We start from the raw sequence: 21,621 nt of genomic DNA on the forward strand, positions 1-21,621 counted from the left end.
TATCTGCAGGGGCAGTGTCCAGTTATTAGACCGGTGTAGATGTTGAGATCCCTTTTGTTGAGACCTAATAGTTGTTGGGTTTTCTTGGGGTTAATCGTTACGAGCCTTTTGGATTGGCTCGTATGGGGAAGTGCATTCCAGTTTGATGTGATTTGACTGACCATATATTTGTTCAGTTCCATTTTTACAGAGCAGTCTGAGATCCCGCAGAAGGGCTCAGGGCCAATGAACCTTTCATTAGATCCATTCCTGGCTAGCTCATCAGCAATCTCGTTTCCCTCTAGACCCGTATGTCCTGGGATCCAATATAGGTAGACTCGATTGCGTATGGATAAGTTTTCAAAGCCAGAATGCATTCCCACACTAGCTTTGAGTTACAAGTGTAGTTATTAAGCGACTTAAGTGCCGCTTGGCTGTCAGAGAAAATACATATTTTTGCAAATCTATACTTTCTCCTCAGGCATAATAACACGCATTCTAATATTGCATATATTTCCGCCTGAAATACTGTGGGCCACTGTCCTAAGTGGACAGAAATTTGTTGTAGGGCCATAGATTCCGGATCCTGTCAGATTATTCATTTTCGAACCATCTGTGAAGAAATTTATAGAGCCTGTTGGAACGCTGGGTCCACCTCCTTCCCACTCCTGGCGGGAAGGAATGAACACATCGTAAGGTAAGTCATAATTGACTACCGTTTCCATCCAGTCACTACAAATTCCTATTGCGGGATTTATGGCAAATTCATTTAATATGCTGAGGTGACCCGTAAGGTCTCCCGACAGCAGTGTTTTTGTTCTCTTTAACCTTAGAGCACTTTTTTCCGCTTCCAGCTTTATGAATTGATCTAACCGGGGCAGGTGAAGCATTGCGTCTAGGGCCAAAGTGGGTGTACTACGAACTGCACCAGTGATGGCTATGCAAGCGGTGCGTTGGATTTTGTTGAGCTTAGCCCTTGCAGCAGCCTCATTAGTTTTAGGCCACCAGACAAGGGAAGCGTAAGTTGTCCTGGGACGGACAATGGTTTTATATATCCACATGATCATACTTGGTTTTAGGCCCCATCTTTTACCAAGGGTTTTTGAACAAACCCAAAGTGTATTGAGACCTTTCTGCACAACTGATTGGAGATGAGAGTTCCAATTAAGCTTTGCGTCGAGTATGACACCTAGATATTTTACTTCACTTGAATAAACTAATTGTGTTTGATTCAAGAAAAGGGGTTTCAGTTGTACCTTTCTCCGTTTGGTGAAAGGGATAATGGAAGTTTTTGTAGGATTTATGCCTAGTTGATAATGTTGTTTAGCTTAATGGTTATTTGGCATTTGTCATTTGTGTAATCGACGATTACGGAACTAATTCAAAATATGTTTAATTTTTCATAATTCATTTTGCTTGGACATCATACAAAAGATGCTGTTTTAAAAAAAGTTGTGAATAAAAGTGAATAAAAGAATGTATGTTGCACCTGGACAAGAAAAACATAATGTCTTTTTTTTTTGCCTCTGGGTCAGAAGATCGGTTTTAACATGTTACATAAGACGCAAACTCGTAGATGGAGTTCGATGGTGAGTTCGAGCCCATTGTGGACGGATTTCAAATCATAGGATCATAATACGTACAGCTGTTTCCTAACTTAATATTTAAATTAAAGCAGACCGATTGACCAGACAAGCACTGTACATAATTCAACACGCACCTTTAGAAGCGACCTCTTTGATTTTTATCATGCTTATCTTACTTAATTAATTACATTTTGCAATTTAAACACAACCACTTTCGGTACAATTATGTCCAACACACGAACTGATGGCACCTGAAAATTCACGTTTGCTGGGTGACGATTTGTTTTTTAATTGTTTTATTTTAATTTCAAAGCCTACTTCCCATTCCGGCCATTGGCTTACCAGTATAAGATTACGATGAAACCCCCTCTAATTTATTGATATCTCATTCCGGTTCTGTACAGATTTCGGCCCCCACGGTAGTTCAATGCTGTTTTATTTTTCTACTAGATTTGTCAACATTTGAAATCCCCGTTTTCACAGCCTTCTTTATTCGTCTTTTGCCACGTCGTACAATCATGCATCTGATTATTGTAAAAAAATGGCTCGATAAATTTTATTCATCAATCACACAACTCTAATAACAATTATGCCAAATAGTCTTCACGCCAAACGACCATTATGCCTTACGACTTTATGCCGAAAGACATTATGCCAAACGGGGTATGATCCTTCTCAATAATCATCAATAACATTAGGCTTTTCACATTGTTATTGGTTGGACAAATTGGCTCGGTAAACGACATTAACAGTCGTATGAGACCCGTTCAACCAAATGACGTTTTCGATCATATGACTTCTTCGGCCAAACGACCTTTAGCCAGATGAGGTTCGGCCTAATGGTTTGTTCGGCAAAACATTTTCCGGCCTAGTAGTCTTCGGCCAAATTGCTGCTACCGAAGCTTGGTTCTGACCGTCCGACTGTACAGTGCAGAAAGGGAAGATCGAGGGCAAGGTCGTAACCAACAAATTAAAGGAAAAAAACAAAAAATCTTAACTAAAAATGCTCGTACCAACTTCAATAATGTGCAATCAACCGGCCCTGGCAGTTTAAAATCCACAAGACAACTTTACAGCGCACGGCTCCATCCATCGGTGGATTTCTGGATGATTGCTGTGCGCCGAAATGTTGCAAATATTGATGAAGGAATTGCTAATAGAATTAAATGTTTGCACAGTTCGGGCCGTCTTTCGTCGGTGGTGGGCGAGGCAAAATTTCCAAGAATAAACAAATTTGCAGCGCAGATACCATCCATCCATCGGGGAGCCCCAAGTCATCGGCTTCCAGTTCCAGCAGCTCGGAGGAACGCGAATCCGGGAAGAAAGATGAAAGGAAAGCTAAATTTATTCAACGACGTGCTTCCGGATTTTCGTCGGCAAATTTGTTTTCCCCGGGCCAACGAGCGGGACCTGGCGCAGACACGGAACGGATATGGACAGGCAAATCAATGTGATGTAATTGAAATATTAATTATATTTATAAGCAAACAGACAGTACAAAAGATGCTTCGCATATAAAATCGATATCCACCGGAATCGGCGCTGCCCGTCGGAGTCGGTCCTCTTCTGGAACGGTAGACGAAACTCAATTAAGAAATATCAATCTACTATGGAAAAGAGGCAAGTAGAGCGGGGCGAACGGGTTCGAAAATTTGTCGAAATGAGCTCGAGCAAGTTGTGGCCATGTAGTGGAGCATTATAATACTGATATTTATTTTCGGGTTCACACCAGACCCTTCGCTTCCGACTGCTTGCCAGGCAGAACCGGTGCATGCCAGTGCTCATCATCGTTGTCAGTTCTCCAAACACAGGCCCAGATAGGAAAATCCTCACTCGTCTAACACTGCAAATATTTGCATAGGAAGAGCATACATTGCATAAATTTTCATTTTGTTGTAATACCAAACATTCAATTTCTATTTTAATATATAAAATTCGTTCCCATCGCCGGTTGGCTGGCAGCGTTAGTGTGTGTTTGACAGTCATTGAAGCCAGAGGTACGGTACGGGAATGTGTGGGAGTGCTTTGCTTTGGGATGGGAATCCGACTTATTTGAACCCTTCGAAGAACTCGACTCGTTTGTATCTATTTCACGTACGATCGACAGGAGCAGCTCCCCTGCATGGCAACAAAATCGGTACAGTGTCTCGATATCACTTCGTATATGTATCCCCTGCATCGGTATTCAACGGTAAGTGAACTCCGGTTCGTTTCATCACTTTGTATTTGGGTGCAACGGTGCAGGTGCTTTGGATTGATTCCAGTTTTTGGACTTTTTTTTCTAGCAAATAAAAATAAATAGATAAAAAAATTGTTCAAATTTGTGTTAAGTATGGAAAACGTATTATGTTTTGGACTTTTCCACATCTTATGTAAAAAGTAAAATTTTACCTCGAATTTTGTAGATTTTATTTCATATGTTTACACCGCACGTGTTTGCTTCAAAAAGCTAAACGCACTCGCCTCGTACACTTCATGACACAAATATGCGAGGCTCTCTGCCATGCATTTCCAATGTCAAAAATGTCTTTCATGCATTTGCATCGCATGCGTTCTGCATCCTCTCTCTATCTCTCCATGGCACGTATTTGCAGCTGCAACGTGAATGTGCATTTGCATCCCCAACGTTCCTACGAAACACGTAGCTTCAACTGCAATCCTTTACTTTCACACCCGCACCATTTGGCCACACGTGCTCTCGGTAGTGGACCGAACTGCCTCGTCCCCACGGCCCACAACAGATTTGTCGTCAACCCCATTACAAAAATGTTGTACATGAATTTATGGCACTTGGGCACCGGACCCGTCCGGCTCCGGGTTTTGGAAAATTCGGTTCGATGAAAAGCGTTTTTCCCGTTGGATTCCTCCCCGGTGGTGGTGTCAAGCCAGCAGCTCGGACAACACAGCAATTGGACACACTCTATTTGTCAAGGGCAAATATTGGAAGTCATCCGTCCGGTGTCTGACTGCTGATTCCGGTAACCGAACGGTTAGGCATACATTCCAACGTTTGTATGTGTGACTGTGTGTCAATTGTCTGACGACGGCTGGTGCTAACCAGCGCAGCGGTCTCAGTCAAACAACTCCGAATTCCCTTCCAATTTCTGACCCCGTTTGTAGTACGTGTGTAATCGGTCAGTTGGGGGAAGCTTTATGTTTGATGTAATCGAAGTCAAATTGTTCGATGTAATCGAGTGGTGAAACTTTGCTGTAAATGGATTCATCTAGCAAATGAGTTTTCGAGCCTGGTTGAGTATAGGTCTGAGAAGTTGGTCAGCCATGTAACATTTAGATTTAGACATCGTTCTGCTATTTTTGAAGGAAGAGTTTTTCTAAGTTTTTTAGGAATAGTCTTCACTGGTTCTTATTTAGCTAATGTACCCCTTGTAGATACAAAATATGCAAACCTAGCCACATGTCACAATGATATTGACAAAATGACTAGGTGTCTTGGAATTTCTTTGGCAATTCTGGTAGGAATTTCTCCAAAAGTTTTATAGGAAATATCAGGTTAAAATCTTTCTGGTTTTGTTAGGTTTTGATCTAGAATTCGTTCCGAATTTTCTCCAGGAATTTCTTCGATAATTTCTTTTGAATTTTTTTCAGAAATTCTTTCCACTCCAAGAATTCCCTCCAGGAATAATTTGGTAAGTACGCCATTAACTCCTTTTGCCATTCCTCTAGGGATTCCTTCGGAAAGTCCTCTGGAGAGCCCTTTGTAAATTCATCCGTATATTTGTTAAGAACTTCCTTTTGCTTTAGTAAAATCATACATCATTCTTTTGAATTTTTTGCAGGAATTATTCCGAAATTTTTGTTGTAGGATTTTTTTTCGGAAATCTATTAAAGAATTAAATAGAAAATCCTGAAGAAATTATTGGAAGGGTTTCCAACGGAAATGTCAATGGAATTTTCAGATGAAATTTCCTTCGGAATTTTTGAAGTAATTTCTGGATGATTCCCAAGAGAATGTCTGAATGAATTTCTGATTTCCAAAAGAATTTCTAAAGGAATATCCGAAAGTCTTAAAGAATTTCTTTTACAATTTCCGACGGAATGTCCGAAGGAATTCCTGGAGGAATTTTAACAAAAAATCCTGGGTGAAATTCGAAGGAATTCCAAGAATTTTCCTCTCAAAGTTTTCAAATTTCTAAACAATTTCCTATTGGAATTTAATATAAATTTTTAGATTTCTACAAGAATTGCTTCAGGAAAATCTAAAGAAATTCTTTCGGGAATTCTGCCAAAAATTTCTCCGGGAAGTTCCTCGAAAATTCGGATATTAGTAAAACAAAACATTGCACAGTGGCTAAAATCGTGTGGCTAAATGCGCGTTTTTTAATAGTACCTTTATTATGTAATTTAGCGTGATGGCGTTTTCGAGGCATTTTATCAGTTAGTCGAAGTGCTTCTTTGGAGGTATTCAGCCTTATGATCAATCCCCCTAAAAGTGAGATTAAAAATTTATTTTTCCCACTTTACAACATGGAAGGTATTCGCGGATACGTCTTCGGGAGAGTTGTAGGAAAAGGTCTCCAGAAAAACGTTGTTGAAGATACCAAGTTCGTAATTTAATTACTTTTAAAGATTTATTACTCTTTGTGTTTTGAACATGTTCGATGTACAAGCATACATGCATATGGAGACGCATGGTACATTCTACCTTGCATAGTAGGAAATGGTTTTTGATTAAACACTCCTTACATTCGCTTACAACTCTACAGTTTAGGTATTAATTTAAAGTTCGGATCTGTTCGGTGAATAATTTTCCATTTTTTCGGTGGTTTTGACAGTTTAACAAAGGAAAAATCGCCGAAAATTTGGTGAAATAATTACCGAACAATTCTGCTGTTGAGATTTCGGTGAATTGAAGCAAAATTCACCGAAATCTGTGAAATGATTGAAGTGTGTAAAAATTCTCCAAAAGTAACGAAATTACGAACTTGGTGTCTTCGACAAAGTTTTTCAGGAGAACTTTTGCTACAACTTTCATGAAGAATCAAACCTTATATGTTGTGAAATGGTTAGAGATTAGAGCATTGATTAGAGAGCTGAATGCCTCCAAAGAAGCGCATTAACTTACTGATAAAATGTTTCTAAGACACCATTACGCTAAATGGCATAATATTGTGATCATTTTCCAAGGCTCTCATAGATGTGAAAAATTTCTCCGCAGTACAAATAGCACGTGCTATCCAAGCATTCACCACCCGGAATGCACCACGTGGCGACCAAATTTGAAAAAATATCGTAGTAGCTTTTTTTCTGGAGGTATGTTTTTCTTAGGCGACTATCTGGCGCGTATTTTTCGCTGCGACCAAAAATGAGCGGAAGAGTAGATTTTTTTGAGCGGTACAGTAAAGGAACTATTAAATAAACGCGCAAAAAACACGATTTTAGTCACTGTGCATTGTTTCGAATCTGGAACTAAGTCAGGAACAAAAATATCGTGATTGCAGTCGATCCATCATCATACTTCTTTGGAGAATTTATTGAGAATTCACTTCAGGAGTAACTTCGGAAATTTCTTCTGTGATCATTTAGGTGATATTCCATGAATTTATTCAAAAGTTCGTTCGGAAAATCCTCTCCTAGGAATTAATTCGGTTAGTCACCCAGAAATTCTTTCAGATATACCTTCAAAAATTCCTTCAGGAATTCCAACGTGAATTTTTTCTCTCTCCTAAAGGAATTGCTTCAAAAATGCTTCGCAAATAAATCTTAAAATACCTTCGAATATTTATTAAGGAATTCTTGCGAAAATTCCTTAAAAATGTTCCTAAGAATTATTTTTGAATTTCCGAACGTATTCCTAAACGAATTTCTGAAGGAACTCTAGACGGAATTTCCGAAATACTTGAATTTCTTTGGGGGCAGCAGGGACTATGTCCAAGGGCTTGACGATCCCTCCCCAGGCCATCTGCGAGTTGTGGCGCCTGCCTAGGATGTGGTGGGGTTTGACAGTGGGCCCTGTTAAACCTCTATAAAAAGCTGCATGAATCTGCAAGTAGGCTCCGCCAAAGCGACCGTGTGCCGCTCAAAGCGCACAAGCCCAAGTCTTGGTGTTAGGTGGGACGCTAAACAGCCTTGACACGACGGCCCTCCGACGATACAGGAGGTTTGCGCAGGCCCAATAAGCCGCCTTTAAAAACAACTATTACGAACGACATAGAAGATAATACGACTCGATACAATCGGCAACGACCTAGGCGACGAATAAAGGATCACGATTGGAGCTTGGAACATGGAACTGCAAGTCGCTAGGCTTCGCAGGTTGCGACAGGATAATCTACGATGAATTACATCCCCGCAACTTCGATGTCGTAGCGCTGCAGGAAATCTGCTGGACAGGACAGAAAGTGTGGAAAAGCGGGCATCGAGCGGCTACCTTCTACCAAAGCTGTGGCACCACCAACGAGCTGGGAACCGGCTTCATAGTGCTGGGAAAGATGCGCCAACGCGTGATTGGGTGGCAGCCAATCAACGCAAGGATGTGCAAGCTGAGGATAAAAGGCCGTTTCTTCAACTATAGCATCATCAACGTGCACTGCCCACACGAAAGGAGACCCGACGACGAGAAAGAAGCGTTCTATGCGCAGCTGGAGCAGACATACGATGGATGCCCACTGCGGGACGTCAAAATCGTCATCGGTGACATGAACGCTCAGGTAGGAAGGGAGGAAATGTATAGACCGGTCATCGGACCGGATAGTCTGCACACCGTATCGAATGACAACGGCCAACGATGCATAAACTTCGCAGCCTCCCGCGGAATGGTAGTCCGAAGTACCTTCTTTCCCCGCAAAAATATCCACAAGGCCACATGGAGATCACCTAACCAAGAAACGCAAAACCAAATCGAACACGTTCTAATCGACGGTAAATTCTTCTCCGACATCACGAACGTCCGCACTTACCGCAGTGCGAATATTGAATCCGACCACTACCTCGTTGCAGTATGCCTACGGTTAAAAACTCTCGACGGTGTACAACACCTGTCGAAGTCGGACGCATGGCTTAATATTGGGCGGCTACAAGACGGTAGACTAGCCCAAGAATACGTGTTGCAGCTGGAAGTGGCACTCCCAACGGAAGGGCAGCTAGGCGCAGCGTCTCTTGAAGATGGCTGGAGAGATATTCGATTTGCCATTGGTAGCACCGCAACCGCTGCACTTGGCACGGTGCCCCCGGTTAGTAGAAGTAGAGTTAGTAGAAGACAAGAATGCAGCATGGGCGAGATTGCTGCAACACCGCACGAGGGCGAACGAGGTACGATATAAACAGGCGCTGAACAGACAAAACTCGATTTTCCGGAGGAAAAAGCGTCAGCAGGAAGATCGAGACCGTGAAGAGACGGAGCAACTGTACCGCGCTAATAACACACGAAAGTTCTATGAGAAGTTGAACCGTTCACGTAAGGACCACGTGCCACAGCCTGATATGTGTAAGGACATAAACGGGAACCTTCTTACGAACGAGCGTGAGGTGATCCAAAGGTGGCGGCAGCACTACGAAGAGCACCTGAATGGCGATGTGGCAGACGAAGATGGCGGTATGGTGATGGACCTGGGGGAACGCGCGCAGGACATAATTCTACCGGCTCCGGATCTCCAGGAAATCCAGGAGGAGATTGGCCGGCTGAAGAACAACAAAGCTTCTGGGGTTGACCAACTACCAGGAGAGCTATTTAAACACGGTGGTGAGGCACTGGCTAGAGCGCTGCACTGGGTCATTACCAAGATTTGGGAGGAGGAAGTTTTGCCGCAGGAGTGGATGGAAGGTGTCGTGTGTCCCATCTACAAAAAGGGCGATAAGCTGGATTGTAGCAACTACCACGCAATCCCATTGCTGAACGCTGCCTACAAGGTACTCTCCCAAATTTTATGCCGTCGACTAGCACCAATTGCAATGGAGTTCGTGGGGCAGTACCAGGCGGGTTTTATGGGCGAACGCTCCACCACGGACCAGGTGTTCGCCATTCGCCAAGTACTGCAGAAGTGCCGCGAATACAACGTGCCCACACATCATCTATTCATCGACTTCAAAGCCGCATATGATACAATCGATCGGGACCAGCTATGGCAGCTAATGCACGAACACGGATTTCCGGATAAACTGACACGGTTGATCAAAGCGACGATGGATCGGGTGATGTGCGTAGTTCGAGTTTCAGGGGCATTCTCGAGTTCCTTCGAAACCCGCAGAGGGTTACGGCAAGGTGATGGTCTTTCGTGTCTGCTATTCAACATCGCTTTGGAAGGGGTAATACGAAGAGCAGGGATTAACACGAGTGGTACAATTTTCAATAAGTCCGTCCAGCTATTTGGCTTCGCCGACGACATAGATACCCAAGCAACACCTCTTGTTTCTCAGTGAGTAATAACAACTGTGGTGTGACTTACTAAAGGTCTGACTTATGCACAATGCGTCGTATTTGGAACTCCTTTGTGACACAAAAAGCGCAAGAGGTGGAGCCTATTTGCAACATCTTGCGGCTACAATGAAAATAAAATCACAAAAACCAACCGGGAATCGAACCATGGACCTTGAGACTTGCAAACTTCTACTATAACCATCACACCATCAATTCTATTTGGAGATTCTGCTACAAGTGCACTACATAAAAAAGAAAGTCATTTGTAACTTCATTGTACCTTATACGGGATATGCAGGGGACTGTCAAAAGTAAAAATACTGCTCAGCTGAGCTCAAAGTGTTTTGCAACATATCAGAAACATTGTCGTAACAGCAATGAACCGAAGTGTTATTAATTCTGCAACTTATCTGTTTTGTTTCTGATATGAAACACATCCAATTTTAAGCCACCCAAGAAGTCAGATGGGTAGAATATTGCGACGCAACTCAAACGGATATGAAACATTGCGTTTTTCTGAAACTGGGAAGGGGCATTAATGTAACTCGATGTATTTCCAGTGTGTTCAATGCAATTTATTAGGAACAAACACCTATTTGAAAGATGTTGCGCGTGCTGCTTGGGTATTATGGCACGTAACTTTGAAAAGATGGAGGAAGATTACATCAGACTGAAGAGGGAAGCCAAGCGAATCGGACTAGTCATCAACACGTCGAAGACGAAGTACATGATAGAAAGAGGTTCAAGAGAAGATAATGTGAGCCACCCACCGCGAGTTGGCATCGGTGGTGACGAAATCGAGGTGGTAGAAGAATTTGTGTACTTGGGCTCACTGGTGACTGCCGAAAATGATACCAGCAGAGAAATTCGGAGACGTATAGTGGCTGGAAATCGTACATACTTTGGACTTTGGACGCAAGACGCTCCGATCGAAAACGCTCATTAGACCGGTAGTCCTCTACGGACACGAGACCTGGACGATGCTCGTGGAGGACCAACGCGCACTCGGAGTTTTCGAAAGGAAAGTGCTGCGTACCATCTATGGTGGGGTGCAGATGGCGGACGGTACGTGGAGGAGGCGAATGAACCACGCATTGCATCAGCTGTTGGGAGAACCATCCATCGTTCATACCACGAAAATCGGACGACTGCGGTGGGCCGAGCACGTAGCCAGAATGTCGGACAATAACCCGGTGAAAATGGTTCTCGACAACGATCCGACGGGTACAAGAAGGCGAGGTGCGCAGCGGGCAAGGTGGATCGATCAGGTGGAAGATGACTTGCGGACCCTCCGTAGACTGCGTGGTTGGCGACGTGTAGCCATGGACCGAGCCGAATGGAGAAGACTCTTATATTCCGCACAGGCCACCTCGGCCTTAGTCTGAATAAATAAATAATAGGTTAGATTTCGGTCGACTTCTTTTATTTCTTTATTGAGGCTTCGCCGCCATGAGCCTTTGGGTCTGCCTCTGCTGCGATGTCCCGCTGGGTTCCAGTCTAATGCTTGTTTACAGACTTCATTTCCGCCCTTACGTAGAGTGTGGCCGACCCAGCCCCACTTCCGATCCCGAATTTCTGTTGCTATCGGCCTCTGGTGACAACGACGATGGAGCTCGTTGTTTGAGATGAATGAACATCTGCAGCCGTTGAGTGTTCTCCACTGATACACACCATGTTTCGCTAGCGTATAACAGCACAGATTTCACGTTAGATTTGAAAATTCGTATTTTGGTGCGTTCACTTATCTGCCTGTTTTTCCAGATATTTCTGAAACTCGCAAAGGCAGCCCTTGCTTTCTTGATCCGTGCGCCTATGTCGATCTTGGTACCGCCGTCTGACGCCATTTGGCTACCAAGATATTGGAAGCTTTCAACATTCTCCACTGGTTGCCCGGCTACTGTGAAACTGGAAGGAGTCACCGTGTTTACATCCAACGATTTGGTTTTGTTGACGTTGATGACTAAACCTGCCGAAGAGGAGCGCTCGGCAAGGTCGTTGAGCTTACTCTGCATATCAGAGCGCCGTTGCGCGAGGAGTGCAACATCATCCGCCAATTCGAAGTCATTTAGGTGCTCCATGGTTATAGGCTGCCATAACAGCCCGCGGTTTGGTTCACGGTCAATCGCATCTACCAGAATCTCGTCGATTACGATGAGGAACAGTAACGGTGATAGAATACATCCTTGCCTCACACCAGCTACGACACAGATAGGGTTGGACAAGACCCCATTGTGCAGCACTCTACACGAGAAGGCCTCGTACTGTGCCTCGATGAGGCCGATGATTTTCTCAGGAACTCCCTTGCGTCTCAGGGCGCCCCACATATTCTCGTGATTGAGACGGTCGAAAGCTTGTTCGTAGTCAATGAATACCAAGTAAAGGGACTCTTGGAATTCGTTGACCTGCTCCAGAATGATGCGGAGTGTGACAATATGGTCCACACAGGATCTTCCGGCACGGAATCCGGCTTGCTGCCGCCGGAGAGTCGCATCGATCTTCTTCTGAATCCGGGCTAGGATAATTTTGCACAGAACTTTGAGAACGGTACACAGCAACATAATGCCACGCCAGTTATCGCATACAGTCAGGTCACCCTTTTTGGGCACCTTCACTAAGATACCTTGCATCCAGTCGACCGGGAAAGTTGCGGTGTCCCAGATATTACGAAATAAACTATGCAGCAGTTGAGCGGATGTCATGGGGTCAGCTTTGAGCATCTCGGCTGATGTGCGGTCGAACCCTGGGGCTTTATTCGATTTCATGCTTTGGATGGCTGTTTGAATCTCTAGCAGTGATGGGGCTTCGGTATTGTCGCGTGTTATACGTCGGATCCTGGGCAGATCATGCCGAGGTGGTGATGGCCTGGCTGGCACTTGAAAAAGTTGTTCGAAGTGCTCGAACCAGCGTTTCAGCTGGTCAGTTGGGTCGGTCAATAACTGATCATTCGCGTCTTTCACAGGCATCGTTGCATTCATCTTCGCCCCGCTTAAGCGTCGTGAGATATCGTAGAGGAGGCGAATGTCCCCGGTTGCGGCGGCTCTCTCTCCTTCGTCGGCCAGAGAGTCTGCCCACGCTCGCTTGTCCCGTCGACATGAGCGTTTTACTTCATTTTCAAGAGCCGCGTATCGTTGACGGGCTAGGACTTTGGCTCCTCTGCTTTTCGATCGCTCTATCGCGGCTTTGGCTTCTCTTCGCTCCTCTATTTTTCTCCAGGTCTCATCTGTGATCCATTGTTTAATCTGGGTGCGTAGTTCGCCCAGATTGTTCTCGCTGGTGGTGATGAAGGCATTCTTGATGGCGGTCCATTGGTCTTCCACGCTGCCACCTTCCGGAATATCTGCAGCACGCGTCTCCAGTTCTTCAAGGAAGGACCGTTTCACCGTGGCATCTTCCAGTCGGCGTGTGTTGAATCGTCGTCCAACTCTTTCCTCCTGCCGACGAATCCGCGCAATGCGCAGGCGTATTTCCCCGATGAGGAGGTGATGATCAGACGCGATATCGGCACTACGTTTATTCCGTACATCAAGAAGGCTCCGTTTCCATTTTTGGCTGATGCAGATGTGGTCGATTTGATTTTCTGTAAAGCCGTCACGGGAGACCCACGTGACCTTGTGAACCGGTCGATGAGGGAAAAGCGATCCCCCGATCACCATGTCGTTATTACCACAAAATTCTGCGAACAGCTCTCCGTTTCGCTCATTTCTCCGAGACCATGGCGTCCCATAATGCGCTCATGGTTCGAGTTGTCGGATCCGATCTTCGCATTGAAGTCGCCCAAACAGATCTTGATATCACCCTTCGGAATTCTATCTACGACGGCATTGAGTTGACTGTAGAAGTTCTCTTTGTCTTGCAGATCGGCAGCATCGATTGGCGCATAACATTGGATTATAGTAAGGTTTCGGACCCGTGTTCTAAATCTGGCAACGATTATCCTTTCATTTATAGGTTCCCACTTCATAAGCGCAGAGTGTGCCTGAGCGCTTAGTAGGAAGCCAACTCCGCGATGCCGGGGAGCGTGTTCACCGCGTAAACCAGAGTATATCAGAACTTGTCCTGACGGCGTTCTGTGTTTTCCAAAGTTTGGCCAACGGACTTCACTCAGTCCCAGGATCTCAAGCTTCATGCGGCGTGCCTCATTGGCAAGTTGTGCCAATTTACCCTGCTGGGCTAGGGTTAAAACGTTCCATGTTCCTATTCGTGTCCATTGTTTCGCGCTAAGAGTCGTCGCCGTAAAATCAGTCCGTATTCTTTTCATTATCAGATTCTCGAACAAATTGATGTTTCGGGAACAGTAGGTTGTTGGCCAAAGGTTCCCTATCCACCGGGATGGGGTTGCCATCTTAGGTATAGCTTCCGGGGAATAGCATTTCATACTCAGCCGCTGGATGCCAGAACAGACGCTGTTGGAGCCGCACCTCCTTGGTGAACAGACGCTCGGTCAGTCGGGTCAAATTTGTTTAAAGTCCCACCCAACACCAGGACTAGGCCAGTGCGCTTTGAGAGGCACACGGTCGCTTTGATAGGGACTGCTTGGGGACACATACAGCTTTTTATAGGAGTTCAACAGAGCCCACTGTCGAACCCCACCACATCCTAGGCAGACCAAACAGACGCACCCTCTCACTCTAGCTGATGTCAGAAGGACAACAGTGCCCCATCGAGCTGGAAGATTTCCCCACATTCCAGGAGCGGGAAAATGACAGCTTGGCAACTGAGAAAGACTGGTTTATCGGGAAAATTGTTAAGACTGGCGGGACTGAAAAGTTTGAAATTGTTGAGGATCTGGTACCATTTTGCACATCGAGGTAAATAGGGGCAGATCCTACGGGCGCTGTCCGCACAACAAACCGGATCAGGTCAGATTGACGGAGTTGAGGAAACCCTCCCACTGCTTCCTCGAGCCTTCTTGTATAATAGAGCGTCATACGCAATGATCTCTTAGTTTTGCGACGCGCGTACCTTACCAAGATTACCAGGGGAAGGCTTCCTGTGATCTTCTATCTGAATTTGAATTGCTTACCAATTCTTTCGAATCTCCACAGGAAATTCTTTCAAATTTTCACGAGAAGTTCTTTTCGAATTTCCATTCAAGCTTCATTCATCCCGTTTTTCACTCACGTGGCGTTATATAAAAATACTTTTATATAAAAATACGAGTACCTACTTGTGCAATGCAACATGCGCATTATTTCGAGACTCAGTGTAAATTATTCGTGAAAGTCAAACTCTGTTAGACCATGAACAATGCCAATTTTTTGACATTTATCAAGTCTTGGTTAATTAATATTAGCTGTACCTGAGCTTAGTTATCACGTAACAGTTTCAAACCCAAACAAAACATTGTAGAAAATTGAAGAAAAAAATCATCTTGTTCAATAAATTTATACAATATCATGAAGTTATGTTACTGTGGTGTTCCAACAGGTCCAAATTTAAGTCACATTTGTTGGTAGCCATAATTTGATTGTGCTTGCATTGAAATAGTAGTAAATTTTTAATGACACTCAGTTATTTTCCTCACTTTCCAGCTCGGTGTTCATTTGTTTTTCTCTGCAAACCGAACTTCTTCCCCAACCAGACGGAATCGTCATTTACGATTGGGAGGTGTGGTTGTGATCGGCGGTAAAGCAAAGGGCAAAAGTCGTAACAATCAAAACTTTACTTCTCTGTTAGGAAGTGGTAACGATGACATTCATTGCCGTTCTCGATTGCCGTTTTCCATCGGAAGTGGGTTGTAGCTACATCTACAACCTACGAAATAATACTCAAACGAAATATCGAAAGTAATTAAGCGGGGAACGTGATGATTTCCGAGCTCGATTCGATGCTATCGATCAGTACGAAGGGATGGTGGCGGATGATCCACCGGGAAATGGGAAAGTCCGAACGCTTCGAGGACAGTTGAATGCACGCCTTATCTGGCGATCTGTTCGCTTTAGTGTTTTATTTGTCGTTCATTTGATAGTAGGGAAAATGGAGTAAAATGCGAGTTGCACGTTGATCTCAAATACATATATTAGATGTATTAGATTGTTTTTTAAATAAATTTTTCGTGAACTAACATAATACTTGAATGATTTTCGTAACCAAACATGAGTTGTTGAATATTCAATAAATCATGGACAGAGCTCAAGTGATGCATTCAACACCATGACCCATAGTCACCGACGTCGTCGTCGGGTGGAATGCAGTACCCCGAATGAGTGGTGGGAGGAGGGTTTGAAAAATGGAACCTTTTAGACAGTAATTAAAAACGGAAAGTAATTGGAAACGAATAACGCTTTTTTCTTCCTCTTGAGTTCGCCGTTGTTGGCGTTTTATCGTACAACAAGGCGAAAACCACATCGATATTGAATTAGAACGTGGAAGAGAAGAACGACAGACAGCGAGCTTGGAACAACGAAAACGAATCGAAATAGAGCGATTAACTGAATAACACAAAAACAGAGCGATTTTATCTTTGGCTGTTCGAGGGTTTTATTCTTCGTTGGAGGAAACTTACAGAAATATATGTATATAGAGAAAAAGAGCAATAATAAACATCGACACATAAACAATGAACGACCGGACGACGACGCGTAACAGAAAGATAAAAAATAGATATGTATAGTACGAGGAAAACACAGCTCTATAGTAGCTATCGAAAACGAAAATATATGTACTTGTACGAAAACGAGGGTGCACAAAAGCTAGTGTTTAGCTAGGCTAGGAGATATTGAGGAAGGAAGCTTGCACTTACCGACACCAGGGTAGGGCTGGATGCCGGGATACGCCGCGTGCGGTAGGGCAGCGTCCCCGTTTGGAAGTCCTTGGGCCGGTATCGACAGGTGGAGCGCATCTACGTAAATGGCTAAATCAATACATTACTGTGATTTTTGAGACAAAAAAAGACAGAACATGGCGGTCGCGTCCACCTCCGGGATGGACGACCGCGGACTACTTACGCCCCGGGTAGGTTTGAGGGATTCCGTTCGTGTAGACCGCTTCCGAGCCGGCCGGTTGCCCGTTCGGCGTTTGTGCTGCCATGTTGAAGGTCGGCATCGTTGGCGAGGGTAACGACGGGATGGTACCGTTCACGGGTTGTCCGGAACCTGCGGAGGAATGCGTTAACAAATTATTGTAAACCAAGAGCAAAGACCAAGAAACACTATGCGAAAGTCTTAACATTTGAAAATGGAAAAGTTCAAATAAATAAAACGCCTTACCGTTCAACGCATGAGGTATTTGTGTTGCCAGCGCGGCCATCGGGTTGATGTAGGTTCCTTGTGCGGTTGCCGCGGCCATCAGTGCTGCTTGTTGCTGTTGTGCGTAGGCACCGTACGGTCCGAACTGGTTGAAGACGAACGGGGACAGCAGGTTCATATGACCGGCCATTTGCTGCATACGACGGAGTTGCCTCTCTTTCTCGGTGTCCGCAAACTTGACCACTAAGCTAGAGGACGCACCCTGGAAAATAGTTGTGGGGTGGAGAGAAAACAAAAAAAAAACAGACACGCGTTAATTACATAAATCATTCGGGCTGTATATGGTTGGATTTTAATTCGTTCATATAAATCATCGTCTGCTTAAGTGGAGGCTAAACACCGCAACATAATTTATATCCATTTATGATTATTACACGGAGATTGTGGTGGGTAGGCAGCGCCGGAGACAACACGAATGGTCGGTCCCTGTCCGGCCAATGGGGGCATGCTCTCACTGGGTGGAGTGACTTTTTTCGGGGATGATTAATTGTGGCGGTAGAACGAATTCGCCCAAACGAGGGACGGCGAGTGACAATCCGGGGGAGGAAAACACAGAACAGTACGGTTTTTTCCTAGACCAAACATAAACTACACAGAACACATAACAACTTGTTTTGGGATTGGGGTTTTGTAGTTTTCGGTAGGTTTCTTTGTTCGGTACGGCGGCGTTGCTGCCGGCTAGCGTCGTTGCTCTAGATTACGATTTAACATCGTTTAATAAAGTGTTCAGACAAAACAGGATAATTCATTATACGACGGCGTGATAATCCGTGGCTTTGTTCGGGCGCTGGTAGACAGTGTTTCGCCTTTTTTTCGACAATTTACATGACGTGTTAAACCGATAGTAAAGCACCAACATGATGCGATAAGCTTGTTGTTAAAGATTAGAATAATTTATACGATGAGAATAAGTTTTCCTGCCATCGGATTAACATGGGATTGGAAAACTGATGGTGGTAATATAATATGTCACACAAATGTGTCGTGCGATCAACATAAGCAACACTTGAGAGCAAACTGAGAGCATAATTTGATGATGTCAATCTATTTCATTGTTATTTGGAATAGATTTGTTTTAAGAAATGATGGAAACGGCAGCAAAAAAACAAATTCGTTCTCTTAATAGTAATACATTCTCCTTCGTTTCCACTTTATGTTTTGACACATCATTTTCAGAGCCAGTACATACATTTATATGTGACAGTGGTTTCAAAGACATGCAAAGACCAATAAACACAATTTTGTTAGTTAGACAGTTAGAGTTAGACCAAACCTTAGACAAAAACCGATTGTCCCACCCACTGCGGAGGACACAGTTCCCTTGCCAAATTGTCGGATAAATAACCTACTCATTTAATTGATAAAAGACTGATTTGCCATAAAATGCGAAAAAGCTTAGGTTACAAAAGCAATTAATTACACAAACATTCAATAACTGTCAACAATTCGAATGAAATACACCCGATTCTTTTTTTACACGGATTATTTTCACACGGATTTTTTTTACACGGCTTTTTTTACACGGGTTCTTGAAATAACACGGATTTTTTTTGCACGGTTTCTCGAAATAGCACGGATTTTTTTTACACGGATTCTCGAAATAACACGGATTTATTTTTACACGGAACGCATCCCCCAGATTAACAAAGACCCGGTTACTTTTTTTACACGGATATTTTTTGCACGGCTTTTTTTACACGGTTTCTCGAAATAGCACGTATTTTTTTTGCACGGATTCTCGAAATAACACGGATTATTTTTACACGGTTTCTCCAAATAACACGGATTATTTTTACACGGATTTTTTTCACACGGCACGCATCCCCCGTGTAAAAAAAGAATCGGATGTATTTCACTTTCGTGAAAATGTTTATGCATGCTATAAATGATATCCAGCTGTTTCACGTATTTTTCGAGTATTTTGCGTCAAATGTGATGTTTAGAATGTGAATGTGATGTTTAGTACAAATATTAATAGATTGAAAACAGAGACCCGGAAACTGAATATAAAATTTAGGAGTTAGACTTCAGTCAGAAAAAAATCAACAACAACTCAACCGAGACCGAGACCGCTCAACTCTTCAGAACGATGAGCATCTGTCAAAGTAGAGCGAAAATTTAGGAAGGAATTCTGGAAAATATACCAACACATGATATAAAAAAGCACACATCGCGTTTCAATCAGTTCAGAAAGAAGCAGCAAGTGATGGACATCGCAAGACCGGGTATATCCCGTTAGGCATAATGACGCGTTAGGCTTAATGGACGATATCATAAAAATCCCCAAAGAGTAGCCCGTGATATTTAGAATGCAGAATTATGCCTAACGTTCTTATATCTAACGCCACATACCAATGGCAACTGTTTTAAGACCTCTTTTTCAACCCTTCAAGGCCGAACTTTTCAAAATTAATTTTTTTTCACTTCGCGTTTTCAAGGGCACCACTATCAAACAGATGCAACGAGCAGCTGTCATCTTTTTATTCTATGCTTGCTGCGACGTAGCAAAGCCAAATTAAAAAGGTGACAATAATTATTCGTTGCTTCTTTGTTGTGATTGGTGCATCTGAAAATGTGAGGCAAACATTATTTTGATTCTGGACAACTGTATTTCTAATACAGCATGCATGGAATAGTAAAAAACAACTTTTTTTTTTAATTTAAAACTGTTCTGCATTTTTCAATCATTACGAGGTAAACAGAATGAAATCAACAATTTTCAAGAAAAGTTTAATTGCAGGTTTCTTGTAAAAGCGCAAATATGCGCAACTAAATCACTCGCTGTAAGACTGTACTAAGGATATACTTCATTGCCCATTTACAGATGGTGAAGGACCGTTTTGCCGAAAACTATTCGGCCTTAGGCCACTAGGCCGAAAGTTGTTGGGCCGAATATATTATTTGGCCGAACAGACCAATAGACCGAAAGTCATTTGGCCGAATATTTCATTTGGCTGAATAGATCATTTGGCCGAACAGGTCATTTGATTTAAAGGGTCATCTGGCCGAATAGGTCATATGCCCGAATAGGTCATTTGGCCGAATAGGTCATTTGAGCGAATAGATCATTTAGCCGAATTGGTCATTGAAATGGTATATTAAAACCGATTAATGGCCACCATTTTCCCCATTGTGCGACGATCACGAAATTATTCTATAATTTTAATTAAACCTTTTGATGTTTTATATTTTTGGTACGTATAATTGTTAGATCAATTAAATTTTCAATTTAGACCTCAAATCAAATGAACCTCAAAAGGTGATACAAGAAAAAATTGAAAAGTAAACAGCAAAGAAAAAAGAAATATTTCTCTTTCTAACATGTTTGTCCTATACTTGTACGAGCATTGGAACAAATTGTTCCAATGATCTTAAAACCTAAAAAATAGTTTTTGCCTTTCTCGTATACTAAGTATACGGTAAAGGCTATATGATCGCTCCAAAAACAAACTTTTTATAGAAGGCCCGGAGACCCATAGTGTTATATACCAATCGACTCAGTTCGACGAATCGAGGTGATGTCTGTGTGTGTGTGTGTGTGTGTGTGTATGTGTGTGTGTATGTGTGTGTGTGTGTGTGCGCAAAACTACTCAACAAAATGTCACTCATTTTTCGGGCACTTATCCTCAACCGATTTGCTCGCAACAAGTTGCATTCGACGCAGAATCCTGTCCCATTGTTTCCTATTTGAAATTGGCCAGATCGAACTATGGGATCGAGAGTTATGGCCAAAATACAAATTCATTTGAAAAATTGCGTAAAAATGTCACTCATTTTCGGACACTTACCCTCAACTGATTTGCTCGCAACAAGTTGCATTCGACGCAGAATTCTGTCCCATTGTTTCCTATTTGAAATTGGCCAGATCGGACTATGGGATCGAAAGTTATGGCCAAAATACAAAATCATACGAAAAATCGCGTAAAAATGTCACTCATTTTTCGGGCACTTATCCTCAACTGATTTGCTCGCAACAATTTGTATTCGACGGAGAATCATGTCCTATTATTTTCTTTTGAAATTGGCCACATCGGACTATGGGCTCAAAATTTATGGCCAAAATACAAAATCATACGAAAAATCGCGTAAAAAATGTCACTCATTTTTCGGATACTTATCCTCAACCGATTTGCTCGCAACAAGTCGCATTCGACGCAGAATCCTGTCCCATTGTTTCCTATTTGAAATTGGCCAGATCGGACTATGGAATCAAAAGTTAAGGCCAAAATACAAATTCATACGAAAAATCGCGTAAAAATGTCACTCATTTTTCGGGCACTTATCCTCAACTGATTTGCTCGCAACAAGTTGCATTCGACGCAGAATCCTGTCCCATTATTTCCTATTTGAAATTGGCCAGATCGGACTATGGGATCGAGAGTTATGGCCAAAATACAAATTCATACAGAAATATTGCGTAAGAAATGTCACTCAT

General features: G+C 43.2%; 1 protein-coding gene across 4 annotated transcripts in view; it reads right to left on the minus strand.

Annotated features, from left to right (window-relative positions):
- The window catches only part of LOC134211507 (CUGBP Elav-like family member 4), a 563,053-nt gene that overhangs the window by 28,299 nt on the left and 513,133 nt on the right, over window positions 1-21,621 (minus strand). For 2 of the 4 annotated variants that reach the window (XM_062688403.1, XM_062688405.1), the window contains exons 6-8: window positions 17,148-17,388; window positions 16,887-17,033; window positions 16,682-16,792 (exon numbers count right to left, since the gene is read on the minus strand). In XM_062688403.1, the coding sequence (XP_062544387.1) occupies window positions 16,682-16,792; window positions 16,887-17,033; window positions 17,148-17,388 (499 nt within the window). The remainder of the gene's footprint in view (window positions 1-16,681; window positions 16,793-16,886; window positions 17,034-17,147; window positions 17,389-21,621) is intronic. The other 2 variants (XM_062688406.1, XM_062688404.1) reach the window with 1 other exon arrangement.

Source organism: Armigeres subalbatus, chromosome 2, assembly GCF_024139115.2.
Source record: "Armigeres subalbatus isolate Guangzhou_Male chromosome 2, GZ_Asu_2, whole genome shotgun sequence".
In the NCBI taxonomy this organism is placed as follows: domain Eukaryota; kingdom Metazoa; phylum Arthropoda; class Insecta; order Diptera; family Culicidae; genus Armigeres; species Armigeres subalbatus.